A 17,874-nucleotide genomic window follows, 5' to 3' on the forward strand; every position below is an offset into this window, starting at 1 on the left:
AATCAATGCCTGTGGTCCCAGCCTGCCTTGTCTCTGTGAGATGGGACACACATGGATTTACCTTATTGTTGTGTCCTGTTCGTGCTTGACAAAATTTCAGGTGCTCAGGATAATAGTTCATTGTAGCGATTCTGTAGTCTTTAAATTTAGAGTTCAAAGGCAGAAGTGGAAAATATTCTTCAACCTATTCAATCCATCACAATCCAGGATTTTCACAGGTTTCACTGAACACTTTCGCAGGAGCCCTGAACTTCCCAGGAAGAGTGGGAATGGATGTCCCTTGCCTTATGTGTTTATGTATCTTTAGTTTTATGTACCTCACAAACTTATGTGTCTTACAAACTACTGGCAAATATCAAGCCACCAGTAGATACATCAGGTATTGATTGGTAAGTGACTGACACGAGCTGTTGCATTCTTGGAAGCAGTCAAGCACAACAGAAGTTGGGGGTTTTTTCTGCCTTATTGACATCACAAGTACTGGAAATTCCCAAGACCCTTCAGACTCAAGCCCCTCATGCAGACCTTTCCTTAAGCAAAGATGACGCAGATGGAAGGCTGATGTGTCAGCAGGGACTAACAAGAGCAGCCCTGCTGAGTGGCAGTGTTACTGGAACAGTGACCTGGTGTGATCGGGCTGCATCTGCCAGTTGAAATCATCAGCACTTGCACTTGGCTCTCACTTCTTGCTGGCTGATCAGGCAGAGCAGCTCAGCATCCAGAAATTTTAGAGGTTTTATATCAACTGCCAGCATCTCACTTGGCTTATACAGCAAGACCTTTCTGGTCTCCTCTTTCATCCCAGGATATTTCTTTCATTAAACTAGAAGTAACATTTCCAGGAAATGTGGTGTCCTAAAATGCCAAAGCCAGCTGGCAGCTTTGACTACTGCTCTAACATCTACACGGGTTCTACTTAGGTAGATAATACAATAACTTGTACAAATCATGAAAACAGTTATGAAACTCTCAAGTTTCCATGGCATCGATGTATTGACATAGTACAAATGTTTGCTGTTTTTAAAGGCTCTTTCTTTAGAACTCTGCAGTTTTTTAAAGGGAAGTATATTCACTGGCAAATGCTGAGCTCAATAGCACCGAGCTAGAAAGGGCACTCGGAAAAACTGCTTCTAAACTAGCATATACCTCAGGTTATCAAATTTCTAAACCACAGTAACAAAAAAACTGAACATGAAGGGTCTACAATTCCTAACTTAAATACAAGTTAAGCTCATTTTACATGTAAACGCTTAAAAAATACATAGACCAAAATCTTTCAGGAAATCCAGTGGCACAACTTAAAACTTGAGAACAGGACCTCGGTCCCTTTACTGTAGTACACCTCAGTCTCTTTCCACTGTCTATTGACTGTAAACTCTTCACACCTTGCAGGATACAACTAGGGAAGGCCTAGTATGACTTCCCAGGTGCCAAACCTTATTCTGGTTTGTCAGCTTAGGGCAGGGTCAGATGTGCTGCTTTCAGTACAACTTCAAGATAATGTGTTCTTGCCTCTGCTGGCAGAACTAGCAGGTGGTTTTCCCAGGGAATAACTATAACTCAGTTGGAAACAAAACAAAAGAAAACAAAGCCAAGCATCTTAAATACCTTAAAACTTACCCAGGCTATACCCTTTAGGACCTATAATCAACATCTTCTCCCAAAAATGGTAATTCAAGTGTTTTGTGTCTTAGGAACAAATTCATTCTATACCTTGGCATTCAGTGGCTGTCAGATTTGGAGGCTGAACTGACTAGACAATGATCACACCAGCAAACAACAGGTTGTTCCAGCAAACAAAAGTGACAAAAACTTCAACATGACTCCACATATCAGTTTTGTGCATTGAAAAAAAAATGAAATTAAAATAGTCCATCTTATTTTGTGCATTCAAATGGCACTTTAAACCTTCTATTGTGTGTTAATTTTGAGTTTTGTGGATTTTGACTGCAACAATCAGTTTACAGAGGGCTCTTGATTACTAATTACCATGCTATGGTTTTATTCCTGCAAGAGATTTGCATCAGCAGAGTTCAGTTAGAGGTAGTACTGAACAGTAACCAACTAAGCACAATCCATAACCCAAAAAGGAAGAAGTGGGATTAAAGAGGTTTAGACTGCTTTAACTAGTCACACCTGCATTGCAAGGACTAAACACAAATACATCTTTTGGTGAGGACTGGGGAGTAAACAAAAACTTCACTAGGTCAGGCAGTCACTCGGGCTCCACGACCACAGGAGAGAACCAAGAGATTCTCTTTGCGCTGGGTGCTTGGCTGTTCAACAGCTAACTCATGTGATCTGAACTTCTGCCTTCAAGCATAAAACTGACCACAGATTCCTTGTGGGAACTAAGTTTTCCAGTGAAAGCATATGCTTGGAAAACAAAAGGAATCTTCCTAAGTTCATTGAGCAAGAGTTTGTAATATACTCAGCTCAGAAGAACTTGTGTTGTAATAAACAAATACATGATGGCTTTACTGAGTCAACACTACATCAGCCCTGGGCAAGAATTCCTGTCTTGACCTCTGCACCTGGCTCTGGCAGAGGACAGGGTAAGGCTCCTCACCTTTGCCTTGCAGTGATGTAAACGACGATGTCTTTGCACTGTGCATAACGGGCTCTGTCAGGAGGACAAGAGGGATTGAGGAGTGAAGGATTGAGTGTGTGTTGGGGGGCTTCAGCTACTCACTGTTCCTGCTGGCACCCAGAAAAGAGCCTGTGCTTGCCTCTCCAGCTGTGGAATACCTGCCACCCACCAGAGCTGGTGCGTCCCACACTGGAGAAGACACTGAAGATCCTGCAGCTGGACTACGTTGACCTCTACATTATTGAGCTGCCAATGGCTTTCAAGGTAAAAAGAAAAAGTGCTTGAAAAAAGTGCATGAACTTGGCTCCTGCCAGGGTCTCCATCCCACGTATTCCTTGCAACTTCCAGCCTATGTTGACAATAGCACTTTGACCAGATAATGTTTCGTGTATACTGCATGCATGTATTTCTGTGTACTACCTGCACAAAGAGAGGCTCATAGGTGGTGTGAGAACAGTAAATGACAGCTGTTCCATAGAGTCTTTCTAGTGGAAGGACAGGTCTCCTAACTGGGGTTAGAGCACTTCCTATGCTGAAGAAATACTGTAGCTGGAACAGTGTATGTGTCCGAATCCTCTCTGAGCCATGAGGAGCGAGTCACTGGAGGAAAGAAGTTATACAAAGCAGCAATACACAAAGGGCAAAGTTTGGAGCAGGAAAGGGGGAAAAACCACCAAGTTGGTTTCTTTACTCTGTCCCAAATTAAAGCCACTGGGCAAATCATGATTATAATCTTAATCTTTCTAACTGCAGTGCTCCTCTCGGACAGCTTCACTAGACCACAGTTGGTCCCAAATATGGGTTGTCCATCTCTCACTCTCAAAAGTTAGTCTGATATCCCTTCATACTGCTGGCTATGGGCAACTTGTAGGTAAAACCTTTCAAGGCAAGGAGCTCACATCAGTTTTATGCCTCTTGCCTTGCAACCAGCTCTTGTAAGTCCACAAACTCTCTGGTTTCACAGCTCTTTGTAACTCGCTTTACAATTTTCCTCTACAAGTACATGACATAAAGGCAAACGAAATAATACTGAAATGAGAAGTGTGATATTCAAAATATTTAAGTGGTTTTGAACTAATTAAATCCCTCCTCTTAGAGAGAATAAGGTCAGGCAATTAGCTGGCTAATTGTTTCTGAGAGATGTTTAAGCTCTAAACTGGCCTCTTTTTGCAAGGAAGGTAGTTCTCTGATTATTAAAATCATATTTTGCTACAGATTCCAAACTACCAGAAGTATCAGATAGGAAGAAATTTATCAACGAGGCTATCACCTTAGATCTGCAGTATTTTTCCCCTGAGGAAGCTATACCCTATTAAGACCTGTATAGGAGTAACCAGACTCTAATATTAAAATTTTATTTATACAGTCACACGTATGGAATCCTTTTGGGTACATTTTTGAAAATTTCCCACCACTAGCAATTTCCTGTTTCCCTTTGCCTGTGTTTGTGTTCTCTAGTAGTTCATTCTCCCACATAGTGAAGGTCATTGTCTCACAATATAAAGACATAGACAGCTGGCTTTAAAGTAATGTACATCTGACTCCCTGAGGCTTGTATCAACAGTCTTGAATTGTTAAAGGAGTAGCAGACCTAGAGATTCATTCATGTCCCCCATGAGAGGAGAGAAAAAAAGAAGTCACTTTCTGCCTGAGAAATATACATTTTTTTGTGCCAAATACAGAAAGAAAAAAACCCATCCTTTTGCGATGGTGACAGGTTTCCTTCCTTTGCTCCCTCTCTCGCAAACAGACCCATCCTGGGTGTGATCCTTGCCTTTGGTATGCAGGTGTGATGCTAACAAACTCCTGCTCTCCTCTAATCTGCAAACATTGGTGCTTTCCTGTCTCTCCCAAAGCCTTCTAGCAAAAGCAGTCTCTGCTTGGAACCAGTGAAGTACTTGAGACAGAATTTACAGTCCTGCTCTGAAAACAGTAAGAAATATGCCCCTGCAGAGCCCAGCCACTGGTGCAAGCTGTCATAGGGACTTTCAGGCAGAGTAAGAGCAATCTGGTTTCAGACAGCACCACTCAGAGGAGGAAAGCCCCAGCACGCTAGCGTTTTTCAGTGGCTCAAAAATGGCCTGGGGTGACATTGTTCACTGACCTACCAACATTAGCCTGCACCTCCCTGTATTTTTCCCTCACGTAGATTCCCCATTTAGGACTTTTTGTCCTTACTGCCTTTAGACCCCAACAGTGGTGCTCAGCCCCTCTAATCAAGCAAGGTAGATGACCAGCAGGAACAGGTCTGCTGGCCACCACGTGCCCTCTGCCTGGGGAGCTCATACCCACTAGCAGATTTTGTAGGAGACTCTGCTCAGATGACTGATTTATTAGTAAGCAGGTACGTGTGCATTAAATGATCTGCAAATCCCTCTCAGCTGAATTATTCCATGATCTGGCAGAAAAGCAGGTATTTTAGCCTTACATTGAAAAAGTTTCATCTAAGTATCTTGTCGTTTTGAAAGAATAACCCAAGAGGGACTAGCGGCCTCACTATTTGACTACGTATTGCCTTCTGCTTATAGAATAGGCATTCACAAGTTGTTGAAATTGCTCTCTTGAGAAAGCCTGCTTGTCAAAGACCATTTTATGAAAGCAATGGGATTTGCAGACCTGCCTTCCTGCATCTGTGTTGGTGAGAAAAGTTTTATAATGGGAGCAGGGCTTTTCCTCTCAGTGGTTAAAACTGCTGTGTTTTAAATAGGCAAGTAGGTTGTCTGGTATCTTTTGGAGTGCCTCCAGACTTTGAACATGACTTGATAAGATGTGATCCCTGCATAGTGGCAGTGACTGTACAGCATTGCCACAATTATTTCAGTGCTCATGGGGCAGCATCTTAAGAAGCCACCTTACATTTAGTGTAAAGTGTGAAGCTACCTCCAAGAGAACTGCAAGAGAAGACAACAACATTAGTGGAAATGACTGGTATGGTGTAGTTCATGAGAACCCAGAGCTAAGAAATGTGACCAACTTCTGAAAGACCTTTTAAAAGACCCCATAACCACCACCCTGTCACCATCAAATCACTGTCTTTCTCACAGCACTTTATGCATCTGCAAACAGTTCTTTCATTCAGGAATTCCCTTGAATAAAAAGGTAGCTTGGCAGAGAAAGTATTGCCTGGAGACCATTGAGCAGAGGCAACTGTACTTCAGAACCTTGCACAGTTCTATGGTGGTAGGAAAACCTATTGATCCCCCTAGAAATCTACAATAGTTAACACCACTTATCTCAGTCAAGAGAAGTTCATCTTCAAGCACTATTCATCCTGACTTGGTTCATTTGTTAGAACACAAGCGATAGAGAAAAATGAGAGGATGATAAATTAGCTAATGTGATTGGTGTCTATTGACTACTATAGAAAATGTTGAATAAAAATTAATTAATTAGAAGTGAAACAGAGTAAAAAAGTCCTGAATTCAGATTCATCCCCTGAACTTTAAGAAGTACAATTTGTGTATCTTGAACTTGCAGTCCTTGGAGAATGTTCTGGGGTATCATGGGGATGAATGGTTTGTTCCAAAATACCATGGGGGAGGGCTGGGGGAGGTGTAAAAAGGGCTTCTCCACCTCACATTATGATGGCAAATTTTGCCTTCTAATAGAAAAAAGGTACCCAACTTCTAATAGAAAAAAGGTACCCAACAGCCACCTACTTCCTTCTAGTCAAGATATTCTTTTTTCCAGCAAGACACAGCAACAAAAGCAACAAGTTGTCTTTGTCGAATTCCGGGAAAACCAGCACATTTGGAAGATAGAGCCTTATGCCTGTAACTTAGACCTTGGCCCTCTGAAATCTGAGTCTGTTTTCCTTATGCTCACTTTTCCCATTAAATGCCTTGAATTTGAACTTGACTGAATTGGGAGGTGCCAGTTACTGATCATATTAGTCACAGCTGCATGTTCCCAAGGAGTTACCATGTCAACATCTTGTACCCAGCCCTTTGAAATGTAGCGGTTTGACGTCAGATCAGATGTCAAACATCAATGAAGAGTTGTTGTTAAAAAAAAAAAGAGTGAAATTGTGATCAGACAATAGGGAGGGAGGTGTTAATGCATTGCCTGCAACAGTGAAATGACCAGCAAATAAGAGAAAGCTGTCCTCATGAGGTAACAGCTCATAACTCATCTCTGAAATCTGTAGGGTATAGAGATCAGAAGAAGGAGTTTCTAGTGCCCAAAGAAAGGGGATAATGCACTTAAGAGGTTAGTTATGCATGTAACCCTTTATTCCTAGTAGCTCTTGGTCCATCCAGCTGTTGGGAACTGGACTGAGCTGACACTCTCAGTGCCTAGGACACAAGTAGGGATCAGGGGAAGGGCTAGGAAGGAAAGAGGGAAGTAGAAGAGAATACAGGTTGGTACTCTAATCCAGCCCTTTGGAAGGAGACTAGTGCTTTGGATGCCCCAACATAAAGGTCAAAATTTACTGAAAAACAAGGCTATCCGGGAACTGCTGAGTGTATCTCATGTGACAGTTCAGGAGTGTGTCCAAGGGCAATCCATCAGTCAAGGATGTGGTAAGCCCAGCATGAATGACCTGTTGAACTCAGGGTGTTTCAGAAAGCCTTTCAATATTTTTTTGTTGTTGTTGTTTGCTAGTAGAAAGAGAGTCTGTGGAAAAATCTTTGCACTTAGGGGTGAAAAACTTTTCTTTAAAGCACAAAAATGTGGTTTTACTTTTCAGCCTGGAGATGCACTCTACCCAAAAGATGAAAATGGAAAATTTATCTACCATGAGACAGACTTATGTGCCACTTGGGAGGTAAGCAAACACAACATCCATCCATGTATGCTTTAAAACCCAGATTCTCATTCTCAGTTTTACCTGTGGTTTTCATAAACATAGTTGAAGCATTTGCCAGAGCAAATGGATCAGGTTCTATTAGCTCCTCTGTATGAATTTGACTTCTGTCCCTAAGGATGTTGCTTCTTTCTATCATTTAATTACTTTTATAACAAAACAGAACATTGTTGAAATATCCAACATCCACATTCCTTCTTTCAGAGAGTGCACTCTACATTCGCTTCTTGAGGCTTTTATCATTAGGTTTTTACCAATCCTTCCCCTTTATCAGATCTTTACAGAAGAAGAAAATTGGAGCCATAAGAAAAGACTGGATCCTCTTAAAAAAAAAAAATTCACCTTCAAGAAAAACCAGAATTTACCCTGAAGCTCAACATAAAAAAAAAAAAAAAGAACCAAAGAACCAACCTCTTCCCTTCTCAAAAAAAACCACCAAAGCCTAAAACCTTGCCATCACTTGCCATTAGAACAAGTTCACTCACTTCTAAATTTACTTATCAGATGGGAACACAAGATTTTTCTGGTTAGAAAACTTGGAGGGAAGTAGCATTTGCCTGAAAGATTGCATCCTAAATTTGTTTGTGATGTGTTCTAGACCTGTAGGCGAATGTTTCCTTAAGCCTGCTGCCACTTGGTCTCAGTATTTTGGGTGAGGCAGAAAGTGCAATTAGCAATCTCCTCACATTTCTCTCTCTCAAGAACATGTACATTCTTTAGTTCATGGCCAGAGCTCTTCAGCTCTCCTTCTGCACCAGGTCTGATGAAAAAGCATCGCTAATTCAGCCCAGTTCACACTAAGAGAGGTAATAGGTGCTACTAGATGGTCCACTTCAGCTTGTACTGTCTAGATCTGGATAGTCGTGAGCCAGTTTAGCTCTACCCAAGGTACAGCAGAAAGAGATGGAGAATGGTGAGACTGAGTGAAATTTCAGCGGGAGAAGGCCTGGAGTGGGACTGAGCTTTCCCTTGGCTGCTGAGCCATCCAGACTGAGTTTCAGGGGGAACAGGGACTTCCAGGTTAGCTATTTATGTTACTTTTGTCTTTGACTGATGCAGTTCATCCCTCTCTTTTTCACAGGCTGGTGCTCAAATGTTGAAAGCAACAGATCTCACAGCACTGTAATGTTTTTATCTTTGAGCTGGTGCTTATTGTAATGGTTATGCTATAGCAGGCCACTCTCTTCAGCTAACAAGCCTGGAGAAAAAAAGGTGGTGGTGAGTGCCTGCAAATAGCAACATCAATCTAAATAAAAATGGCTCAGCTGAATCCAGATAATTTCACTCTCTCAGTATGGTGCTAGCAGGCAAAAATGGCTCCAGATGACTATATTTGCTGACTTGTCACCAAGTGATATAAAGCATATGAGGCCAACTAGAGGTCATCAAACACACAGTGCCTCTTACCTCCCTGCTTTCAGCTCCTGTGAGACAGAAAGGAATAACAAAACCAGTAGGAGGGGCATCCAGCTGCACAGTGGGGTCTGCTCTGCCTCAAACAGTCACTAAATTGTTTGTGTGCAGAGTTTCTGGGAGCAAATGGGAAGACCATATGAAAGGACCCCCTTTTCCTTTAACAATCCAGCAGATGAAGCTAATGAAGACCAGGGCACCTATTCATATCCAGTATTCATAAAGATTTCTCATCTATTAGGATTTGTCTAAATGCAAAATACGTAGAATGCCTCTCTCCCCCAACCCTTCTTTTTTTTTTCTACTTTATACTGTACTGATGTTTTCTGTTAAGGTTTTGTGATTTGTCTTGCCAGATATTTAGGGGATTTCACCAGATAGACACTTCATATGAAAAAGAGTCTTACAATCTAAAGGAGTAAATTGACTTATCAGGAAAGCAATATGTTTTGTTCACTCTTCCTTCTCCAGCTTTTATGCTAAAGCAGCATAAATTAAGCAAAACTCTTTGAAAGCACATGCCTGGCATTAAAGTATCTATATCTCGGGTTAATCTTTCTGCTCTCCAGACGGATTCTATCTTCACAGGAGGTATAAAACGTTAGGGTTTGGTCTGGAAAGCAGATCAACACAGGAGTGTTGATGTTGCCACAGGAGTTTGGGCTACCTGGACAACACCAGCCCTCATGCTAACAGAGCTGTTACTTCTGCTGCAGCAAAGGGTTTTCTGCAGTCTCAAGAATGGCCTATCCTCCATCTCTCTCTAAAATGCATGCTACGAGGAATCAAGTCAACATGTGAGACTCCTCTTGTCTCTGCTTTCTTTGCAGGCTATGGAGGCATGTAAGGATGCAGGCTTGGCAAAGTCTATTGGAGTATCCAATTTCAACCGCAGGCAACTGGAGATGATCATGAACAAGCCAGGACTTAAGTACAAACCTGTCAGCAACCAGGTAAGACTGCAAGCCAAGAGCAATGCCTGCCACAGTGCCACTACCCTTTAGGGAATGCAGAGGCACACACATAGCCTAGGCCGCCATGTACAGAAATGTGATGTATACTTTGCCACAGACACTGCCCTCCATACTGTCACACTTCCATTTCTAGACTTGAAAATATCACTCTTCCTATCTAGGCTAAAGATCTATATTTGAATGTGCTGGAGCAATTGCTTTCCTCAGTTTCCGCTCCAGGACTATAAAACAGGTGCCTCCGTGCCAAAGCTCTGTAACGAGGTTGAACACTGAGTCAATGCAGATCTTAAATCTTTGCCATGTACCTTACTTCAAGTCCAAAAATTCCCACAACAAACCATTCAGAGCTAACCATTCCTCAATGAAGCTGACACCAACCCAACACTAAGTATCGGGGATCCTGAGTTACTCTAAGCTTCTCAAGTTTAAAAGCCATTAGAATTGACTCCTAAATTTTCTGCACTTGCTCTCTTTTGCCTTTCCTATAAGACATTCTTAAGAGTTAGAGAAAAACCTCAATTACAGGAGACCCCATTAAGTGACTGACCTGAGCTGAACAAGCCCATGAAGATGATAGGCACGTCTGAGTTAAATTACAGCAGTAGGGCTCTGAGAAGGCGATAAGTGGCAGCGACCCATCTGAATGCCCAATACCTTTGGCTCTAGCATTTGGCAGGTCACTGCATTTCCTAGAAATCACTGGGAAGCTCTTCTGACTCATCTGGCACAAACAGATATCCACATTAGCAGTATCAGAGAAGGGGCCAGAAACCAGGACCAAATTCCCACTCTCAGTGCCTGGCCTGGAGGGCTGGAATTGCCATGGAGCAGGGCAGGGTGGCTGGCCACAGCCTTCATTTCTGTATTTGTCCTGGCGGGAAAGGCAGCCTGTGAGAGGAGGAAATTCCAGCACCCTTCACTGGTATTAACATGCCTAGCGGGTGCAAAATGCAATTGCTGTTTCTGGCGTGCCCTAAGACCGCGCTGAGCATTGCTGCTGCTTCCTGGGGTCGAGGGAAACTGGGCAAAAGATTAAGCCCAGCTTAGGGCAGCTAGCCAGCAAGCATAGATGTGCCAGATAGCTTCAGACTGCCCTGCAAACAGTGGTTGCTCTGTCACCTTGTAGACATCCTTTTCCCAGAATCTGAGATCGCAGCCAGAAAATCCCTGCCTGTAAGGGAACCGTATTTGCAATGTGGGAGGGCAGAGCTCACAACAAGGTCATAATCTCATCTTTTGCGTATGCCCCCCTCACCTTTCTATCTGGGACAGCTTGTGCCAACACTTCCCTAAAAACCACGTCAGATTAGACATCCTGAATGCCAGAGGCAGAGAAATAGAGAACTGACCCACATGAGATGGACTGGCTTCTCAGTCTATTTGTTCTAGTGAGCTTCCCTCACCTCCATCACCTCCACTTATTTCCACCTTTTCACTGGGAGGCAATGGAAGTTCCCTGCAGCCAAATCATAGTCACAGATGTTGATCTGCTGTCCACAAAATAAAGAAAAAAAATCCATCACCCATCAATGTACAATTAGAACAGTAACCACAGATTAAGTTTCCCTAATTTACACATATCCTTTCCTGAAAGCATCAGCTGCTCTGTAGCTCTACAAATACTGAGATACCATCTGCTTCTATATCTGGTTCTGTTGATAATTGTTCTTTCTGTGTTACTCCTGTAGGTCGAATGCCATCCCTACTTCACCCAACCCAAACTCTCAGAATTTTGCAGACAACATGACATTGTTATTGTTGGGTACAGCCCACTGGGAACCTCAAGGGATGAATCATGGTAAGTCTCCATGTTACTTTCTAACAGAAGGACAATATCCAGGAAAAGAATAATATAGTTCTCCACTGCTGGGTCTCTGTGTAAAATACCTTTGTCCCCATTTTTCAAAGTAGTTTTGAACTTCAATGTCTAAATATTACAGTTGTGAATGTAAACTTGCCACACTCCTGCTGCATGCTGTCATCAAAGAATGCCAGGTGTCTGTAAAGGAGGTTGCCTTAGGTCTCCTCTAACAGAAAGTAAGTATTTGTAACTGGGAACGTGTGAGGCTTAGGTGAGGAAGTAGAAACTAAGTCAACGTTAGGACATCGCATAGGAAGTTGCCTTTGACAGCCCGCCAACTTAAGTGGCAAAGCTTTTCTCTCATCTTTCACGCTACTTGTTAAAAGGTGCAGTGTTCTGTTCACAAAGAAGTAGATGCCTCTATGATTTTATATTAAAGATGAGGGATTTTTTGGTTTCTTTTTCCTCCTCAATTTCTTCCAGGGTAAATGTGTCCTCCCCTCCTTTACTGAAGGATCCTGTGCTGAATGCCATTGGCAAAAAGTACAACAAGACTGCTGCACAGGTTGCTTTGCGTTTCAACGTCCAGCGAGGGGTGGTGGTCATCCCAAAAAGTTTCAATCCACAACGCATCAGAGAGAATTTCCAGGTAAATTCATACTCCAGTGGTACATGGATGAAACCACTTACATTGGCTTCGCCCCCATAGAAGGCGATTTTTCCATTTCTTTCTGTAGATGTACACAAGACTTAACCAATATCAAGCTTTACCACATTTGATGCTTTTTGTCCCCTTCACTTAAAGGTAACATGATATGACAATAACAGAGCAAAGCAGAGAGGAACTTTTGGTGTCTTTTAACTCTCTGGAGTACCTAAAATTCCAGCTGGTGTGTCCCAGAGCACCAGTTGCTGCAGTGAGCAGCACAAGCAAGATGAAGTAATTCAGTACCTCAGTAGCCCAAGGTTGCAGGTACTTAGGAATGACTGATTGTTCTGACCAGTCTTCAGGTATGGGACAGCTTTGTTAGGGAAGGATTGCTGCATGCAAGTGTGACAGAAAGATTCACAACCCACCACACCCAAAAAAGATGAAGAATTTGTTCTTCTGTCCCCTGCAGCACTCAGTACCCACACTACTCCCTACTTTCCCTGGCAACATGCTGCTTTCAAAGCTGGTGGCTCAGCATTGCCAGACTACCTTCCCCTTCTTGCAAAAGAGTGTAGGCAAATGTGACTGGGCTTATTCATGTCCTCGAGACTTTACTATAAATGCAACCAGTGCGTGGATTTGTGGGAGAGGTACGGGGAGAAGGACGGATTGTACTTCTGAAATCTGGAACATGTGAAGGTTGATTATGACAAGAAATGTGAACTCATTCCTGACATCTCCTTCCATTAGATCTTTGACTTCTCCCTCACTGAGAAAGAGATGAAAGAAATTGAAGCCCTGAACAAAAACGTTCGTTACGTGGAACTGTTAATGTAAGTACAGGAGGAATTATAGATCCTCACAGAACATTCCTGGTTTTTTCAGAGGATTTAAAAAAAAAAAAAAAGCTTCCTTTTAATATTATCTTTTGTATAAACAACTTTATTTTAAAGGTAAGGCTTAAGTATGGGAGGTCTTTAATGCAGCCTGAATATGCTCCTGGACCCGCTGCAAAAAGAAGTGTAAAATACTTCCTTACAGCTCAGGTGCCAAAAGCCCACCAAGTAGAAAGTGACTGTATCTGGCTATTTCATCTCTACCCTATTTCCTTAAGCTCTTTCTATTGTATGTGGTCATGACAGTTTCAGGCAGTGATAAGGTGTAGCATCATCCCTGTCTAGCAGTGTAGACATCTAAGCTGAAATTCAAATAGGGGCACTTTCTGGTCTTTCCCCGACGTGTCTTACCCTCACTTCAGTGCTATGCAAGCCACTTTGCTGTTCAAGTGCAAGGCCTTATGGATTGTAAACTTAGTGTTTCAAGAGGCAACCTATCCTAAATTACCACAGAGGAGGCTAAGAATCAAGAACACTGCTACATGAAACAACAGGGCTAATTTGGGGAGAGCTCTGCTCCTTCTCACTTCCTTATAAAAGCTGATACATCTGGGTGACCACAGTGGTCAGAAACTTTGTTTTGTCCTTTCCTCTGATGCTATCTTCTACAGCAATCTACCTGCCTTGTTGTCATGGGGAGTTGTACCTTCTAAGGAAAACAGAAAACCACACAGCTCATTTGACTGCTAAACCACTTCTAACCATCTCCTCTGAGAACTAACAAGGCTTGATCTCTTGCTGCTTGTCACCTAAAGCTTGCCACCCAACGTAGTTTTGCTTCACCTGAAGGCTGCATTATCCCAGAAGGCTCAGACTGACCCAGCATCTCCTCTTCCAGAGGATGAGGCAGTTTGTTTTTCCTCCAGCTCAAGAGCACCTACAGTTTATGACCAAACTTGTTTTCCCCTTTTCAGGGCACTCAATACGTAGCCAAATGCTAGAGATTCATTTCCATGCATTTCTCTTGTTATCTTGGATTATCTGTGTCCTGCCAAACTGTAGCATGCTCAAGCACTAAAAATAATGAAAAGCAGGATAACAGCATCAATAGCACTCCAAAACCTTGACCATTGCTCAAAAGATAGGAGGAAATGTTGCAAAGAAACAAATAAACCACTTACTGTGCTGCATAACTTATGGAAGATATGCACTAAGTTAAAAGCATCATGATGAAGTTAATCTTTCACATTTAAGATCAAGTGCTCTGAAGCTTTAGTTTCTTAAAACTTAAAATAGCCTTCCATCAATTAGCAGCAGTTAGTTCCAGAAGGCTCCTCACAAATGGCCTAGGAGTTTCTTATGTGTGTTTTGGTATTCAAAATAATTTGCTTTTACATAGCTAAATTGAGTAGTAATATCATTTAAACTTTTAGTGATTATATACACGAAATGTAATCTTGGTGCAAATGCAAGAGTCTTTTCCAGGAAAGGATGCAAATGCCCACAGAAGAACTTTCTAAGCCAACAATCCAAAAAACTACTAAACTAAATGATTTGCTTTATTAGACTAAATTCGGTCACAGGAGGCCACTGAGGATAAGGAAAACAGGATGCACATTGGCAACTGTAGTTTTCACAGGAGTGCCATGTTTGAGGAAAATGCTTCAATACAGTCTGATCTCCTCTATGAAAAAAACCTTATCAGAAAAGTGATGTTGCCATGTAAGGAGCAGATATATATATATATATATGTATGTATGTATATATGTATGCCTACTGTGTGTTCTCACACTGAAGTGTCTGGAATTGATATTGCAACAGATAAGTTACCAGTCTAAAGACATTTCTAATTTCATCCAGCAATATGTATCTGAAAAAGTCAAACCCTGTTACAGAAAGACTTTTGGTTCGTCAATTTTGTGCAAAACCTTTGACTGCTGTGATGCAAATGCCAGCAAGAATGGAGAAATCCAGCTTTTCTCTGGCTCTTCCAATTATCAAATATCATATGGGTACCATGTGCAAATCTGTTGTTCTGATGGCATGAGTAAGCCCATACAAACAGGATATTGCAATCAGTGGAATGAATTAGCAAGATACGTATCTGAGAAGAAAATGGAGGTTTTGTAAAAATATGAGTACTTCAGGAAATCTTAATCTGAAATTGCTTCTTCTCCACTTGGAGAAATCTACACGTATTGTGCAGGGCAAGTTTTACATTAATCTATCTGCTTGATTTCTCTTGTGCTCCCAATTCTCTGTTACAGTTGTTCTTCCTTACCAGTTATTCCAAGCTGCACTGACTCCTCCAAGTGAATAATTTTCACTTAAAGGATTCAGACTATTGAGCATGTGAGATCTGATTAGCCAGCATCCTCCATAGATGGAAAGTAGAGATTATGACACTGGCAACTCAGACATCATCAAATTATACTGGAGTCAAACAAGCCAAAGTGTTGTGGCTTGTTTTTTTTTGTTTTATTTTTTTTCAACCAAATCAATCTGTTAATGTGTTAACACTTGAGCTTGGCTGAATATTGGAATGAAATGTTTTGACACAACCAATTCAAAATGTTTGATGCCTTCCAATTAGTTACCTTCAATATTGTGAAATGTATCCTTCTCAGACTGGAGCGATTCACAGCTGGGACAAATGCCAGTATTTGTTGTGCTCTGCTGTAAGGCAAGGCAGCCAGCTGCCATGGTACACCTGAGAATGCTCTTCAGAAATTTTTCATTTTGCTAATGTAAAGTGTTTGACAAGCCAGGGCTTGTGACTTAGCATCACCTTCTCAAACAAATAAAACCCACAACAGAAAACAACTACCTCTCTCAAGTCTGCCAATAATGGGTAAACGCAGTGTTATTTTTTCACCAGAAGTTGACCTTGGGAATTTTCTTCTTGCCTTTAATAATATCTTGGATTGTGCATCTTCCCTGAGCATGCAGTTTCTAAAGTGAAGCCTTAAACATCTCTACCATTGGTCACATGCAGCCATGAACATCCCTTGGTCTCCTGAACTGGGTCACCCCAAAGCCTCTTTGTAAATTCCCTGCCCCTGATGCTATTAACCTGGCAGAGCATCACATGTAGACTGAGCTAGAGGACAGCCAGACCTAGTCTGGATGTGGCAGTCACTTGTAGAAAGCACCATCAAGACCCAGACCTGCTCAGGGTATAAGACAAAGTAGTACAGTCTGATGTTTCGACCTCTGCTTCACACTTACACATTTATCCCTTATTTCTAGGGGTCTTTCTAGACATCTGAACAAAGAAGTCTTCACCTTCCACAATGCACACATAGTGAAGCCATCCCCCTTTCCTAAAACACTTTATCAGCTTAAGTTAAATAATGACAATACCTGACATCCAAATTCTTGTTGTTTTTTCCCCCATCTCTCCCTAAAGTAGGCCCAAAAAATGGTGCTTCACTGTCACCTCCTTAAATGCAGAGGTTTGCTTCCAACTCTACAGGGATGATTATCCAGAGCAGGCAGCTTCTGAATAAGTAGAAGAGCCTTCCATGAAGGTCACATATATATTGCAAGGAAGAGGTTTGTTAGGCACAAGACAACTGCATCAGTGATGTGATATTCTGCTTCACTCAAGGAACTCACTTGTTCAATCTGATCTGTCCACAGGTGGCGTGACCATCCAGAGTATCCCTTCAGCGATGAATACTGAAAACAAGGTGGGTCTGGACAGTCAGTGCTGTTAGGCTTCGCTGGGAAAGCTTCAACTTTTGGTGCTTTGACTTCATGTGAGACTATTCAAACGAGCATTAAATACATGACATTTACTACTTCTTGTCTTGTTAGTCTCTTATTGCTAGTGAAGGCCAAATCTATTTAATCCACTGAATTTCTGGTTTTGGCTTAGGAGGCTTTAACTCTGAAAACTGAAGCTTCAAAACTGACAGCTGGTAAAACTGAAGATTTCTCAAAAACAGGCTAATTAGTTCAAACCAAATCATTTTCACTGAACAGCACATTCTTCACTCAATTTGAAACAAGACATTCCATTTCAGTTGGAGTGAAGGAGAATCAGAATCACAGAATGGATAATGTTGGAGGAGACCACAGTGAGGTAACCCTGATCCAACCCAACATCATTTTCTTGTACAGCTAAAGTAATGGAAAGCCAAGAGTGAGCAACTAACTGAATTTGATATATATGAACATATGCTTATTGATGTTAGATAGGCATGTACACTGCTTCACACAGTGAAGCCCATTTCACTCTAACCAGAGTATTCTTCAGCTGCATATATTAGTGTCATTCCATAGGAACACCCCAGCTGGCTCCACATGTAAATAAAGCATTATAAAGCATTATAAACATGTTCAAATTCCCCCCACACACACACACTTGTCAGATGAGGGCCTCAGTGAAACACAGGAAAAGCGTATGAAACTTGTGTTACACTGTACTTGCTATTCAAGGATGGTATTGCACAGCATCACATATGCAACCTGGAGCTAGCACTAGTGAGATCCTCATCTCAAGATTGAAAACCCCTTAAAATTCTTTCCTGCTCCACAAATTGATATTAACCCAATAAAATTTCTGTTCACTTCAAAGTTCACATGGACTTTTGTATAAAATCCTGACCAAGACAATACTGAATTAAGAAGCTAGATTTTCAAAGAAAGAGAAAACGTTATCTAAAAAATACAATTTTCTACCGTGCTTGGAGACAGTAGAACACTGGCAGGTCCAAGAAAGGGTACAAATCAGACAGAGACAGCCAGGCTGAAACCTGGACATTTCCTTCAATCTGTCCTCAGCTCTCTGAAACAG

At 41.8% G+C, this 17,874-nt stretch overlaps 1 protein-coding gene across 1 annotated transcript in view; it reads left to right on the top strand.

The window, feature by feature from the left end:
- Nucleotides 1–16,876, top strand: part of AKR1D1 (aldo-keto reductase family 1 member D1) — a 35,049-nt gene extending 18,173 nt beyond the window's left edge. The window contains exons 3-9 of the mRNA XM_017804680.1: nucleotides 2,738–2,854; nucleotides 7,281–7,358; nucleotides 9,641–9,763; nucleotides 11,473–11,582; nucleotides 12,069–12,234; nucleotides 12,988–13,070; nucleotides 16,716–16,876. Of these exons, the coding sequence (XP_017660169.1) occupies nucleotides 2,738–2,854; nucleotides 7,281–7,358; nucleotides 9,641–9,763; nucleotides 11,473–11,582; nucleotides 12,069–12,234; nucleotides 12,988–13,070; nucleotides 16,716–16,758 (720 nt within the window). The 3' untranslated portion in view covers nucleotides 16,759–16,876. The remainder of the gene's footprint in view (nucleotides 1–2,737; nucleotides 2,855–7,280; nucleotides 7,359–9,640; nucleotides 9,764–11,472; nucleotides 11,583–12,068; nucleotides 12,235–12,987; nucleotides 13,071–16,715) is intronic.
- The last annotated feature ends 998 nt before the right edge of the window (nucleotides 16,877–17,874 follow it).

Source organism: Lepidothrix coronata, unplaced genomic scaffold, assembly GCF_001604755.1.
Source record: "Lepidothrix coronata isolate B3197 unplaced genomic scaffold, Lepidothrix_coronata-1.0 Scaffold10, whole genome shotgun sequence".
Lineage (NCBI taxonomy): Eukaryota > Metazoa > Chordata > Aves > Passeriformes > Pipridae > Lepidothrix > Lepidothrix coronata.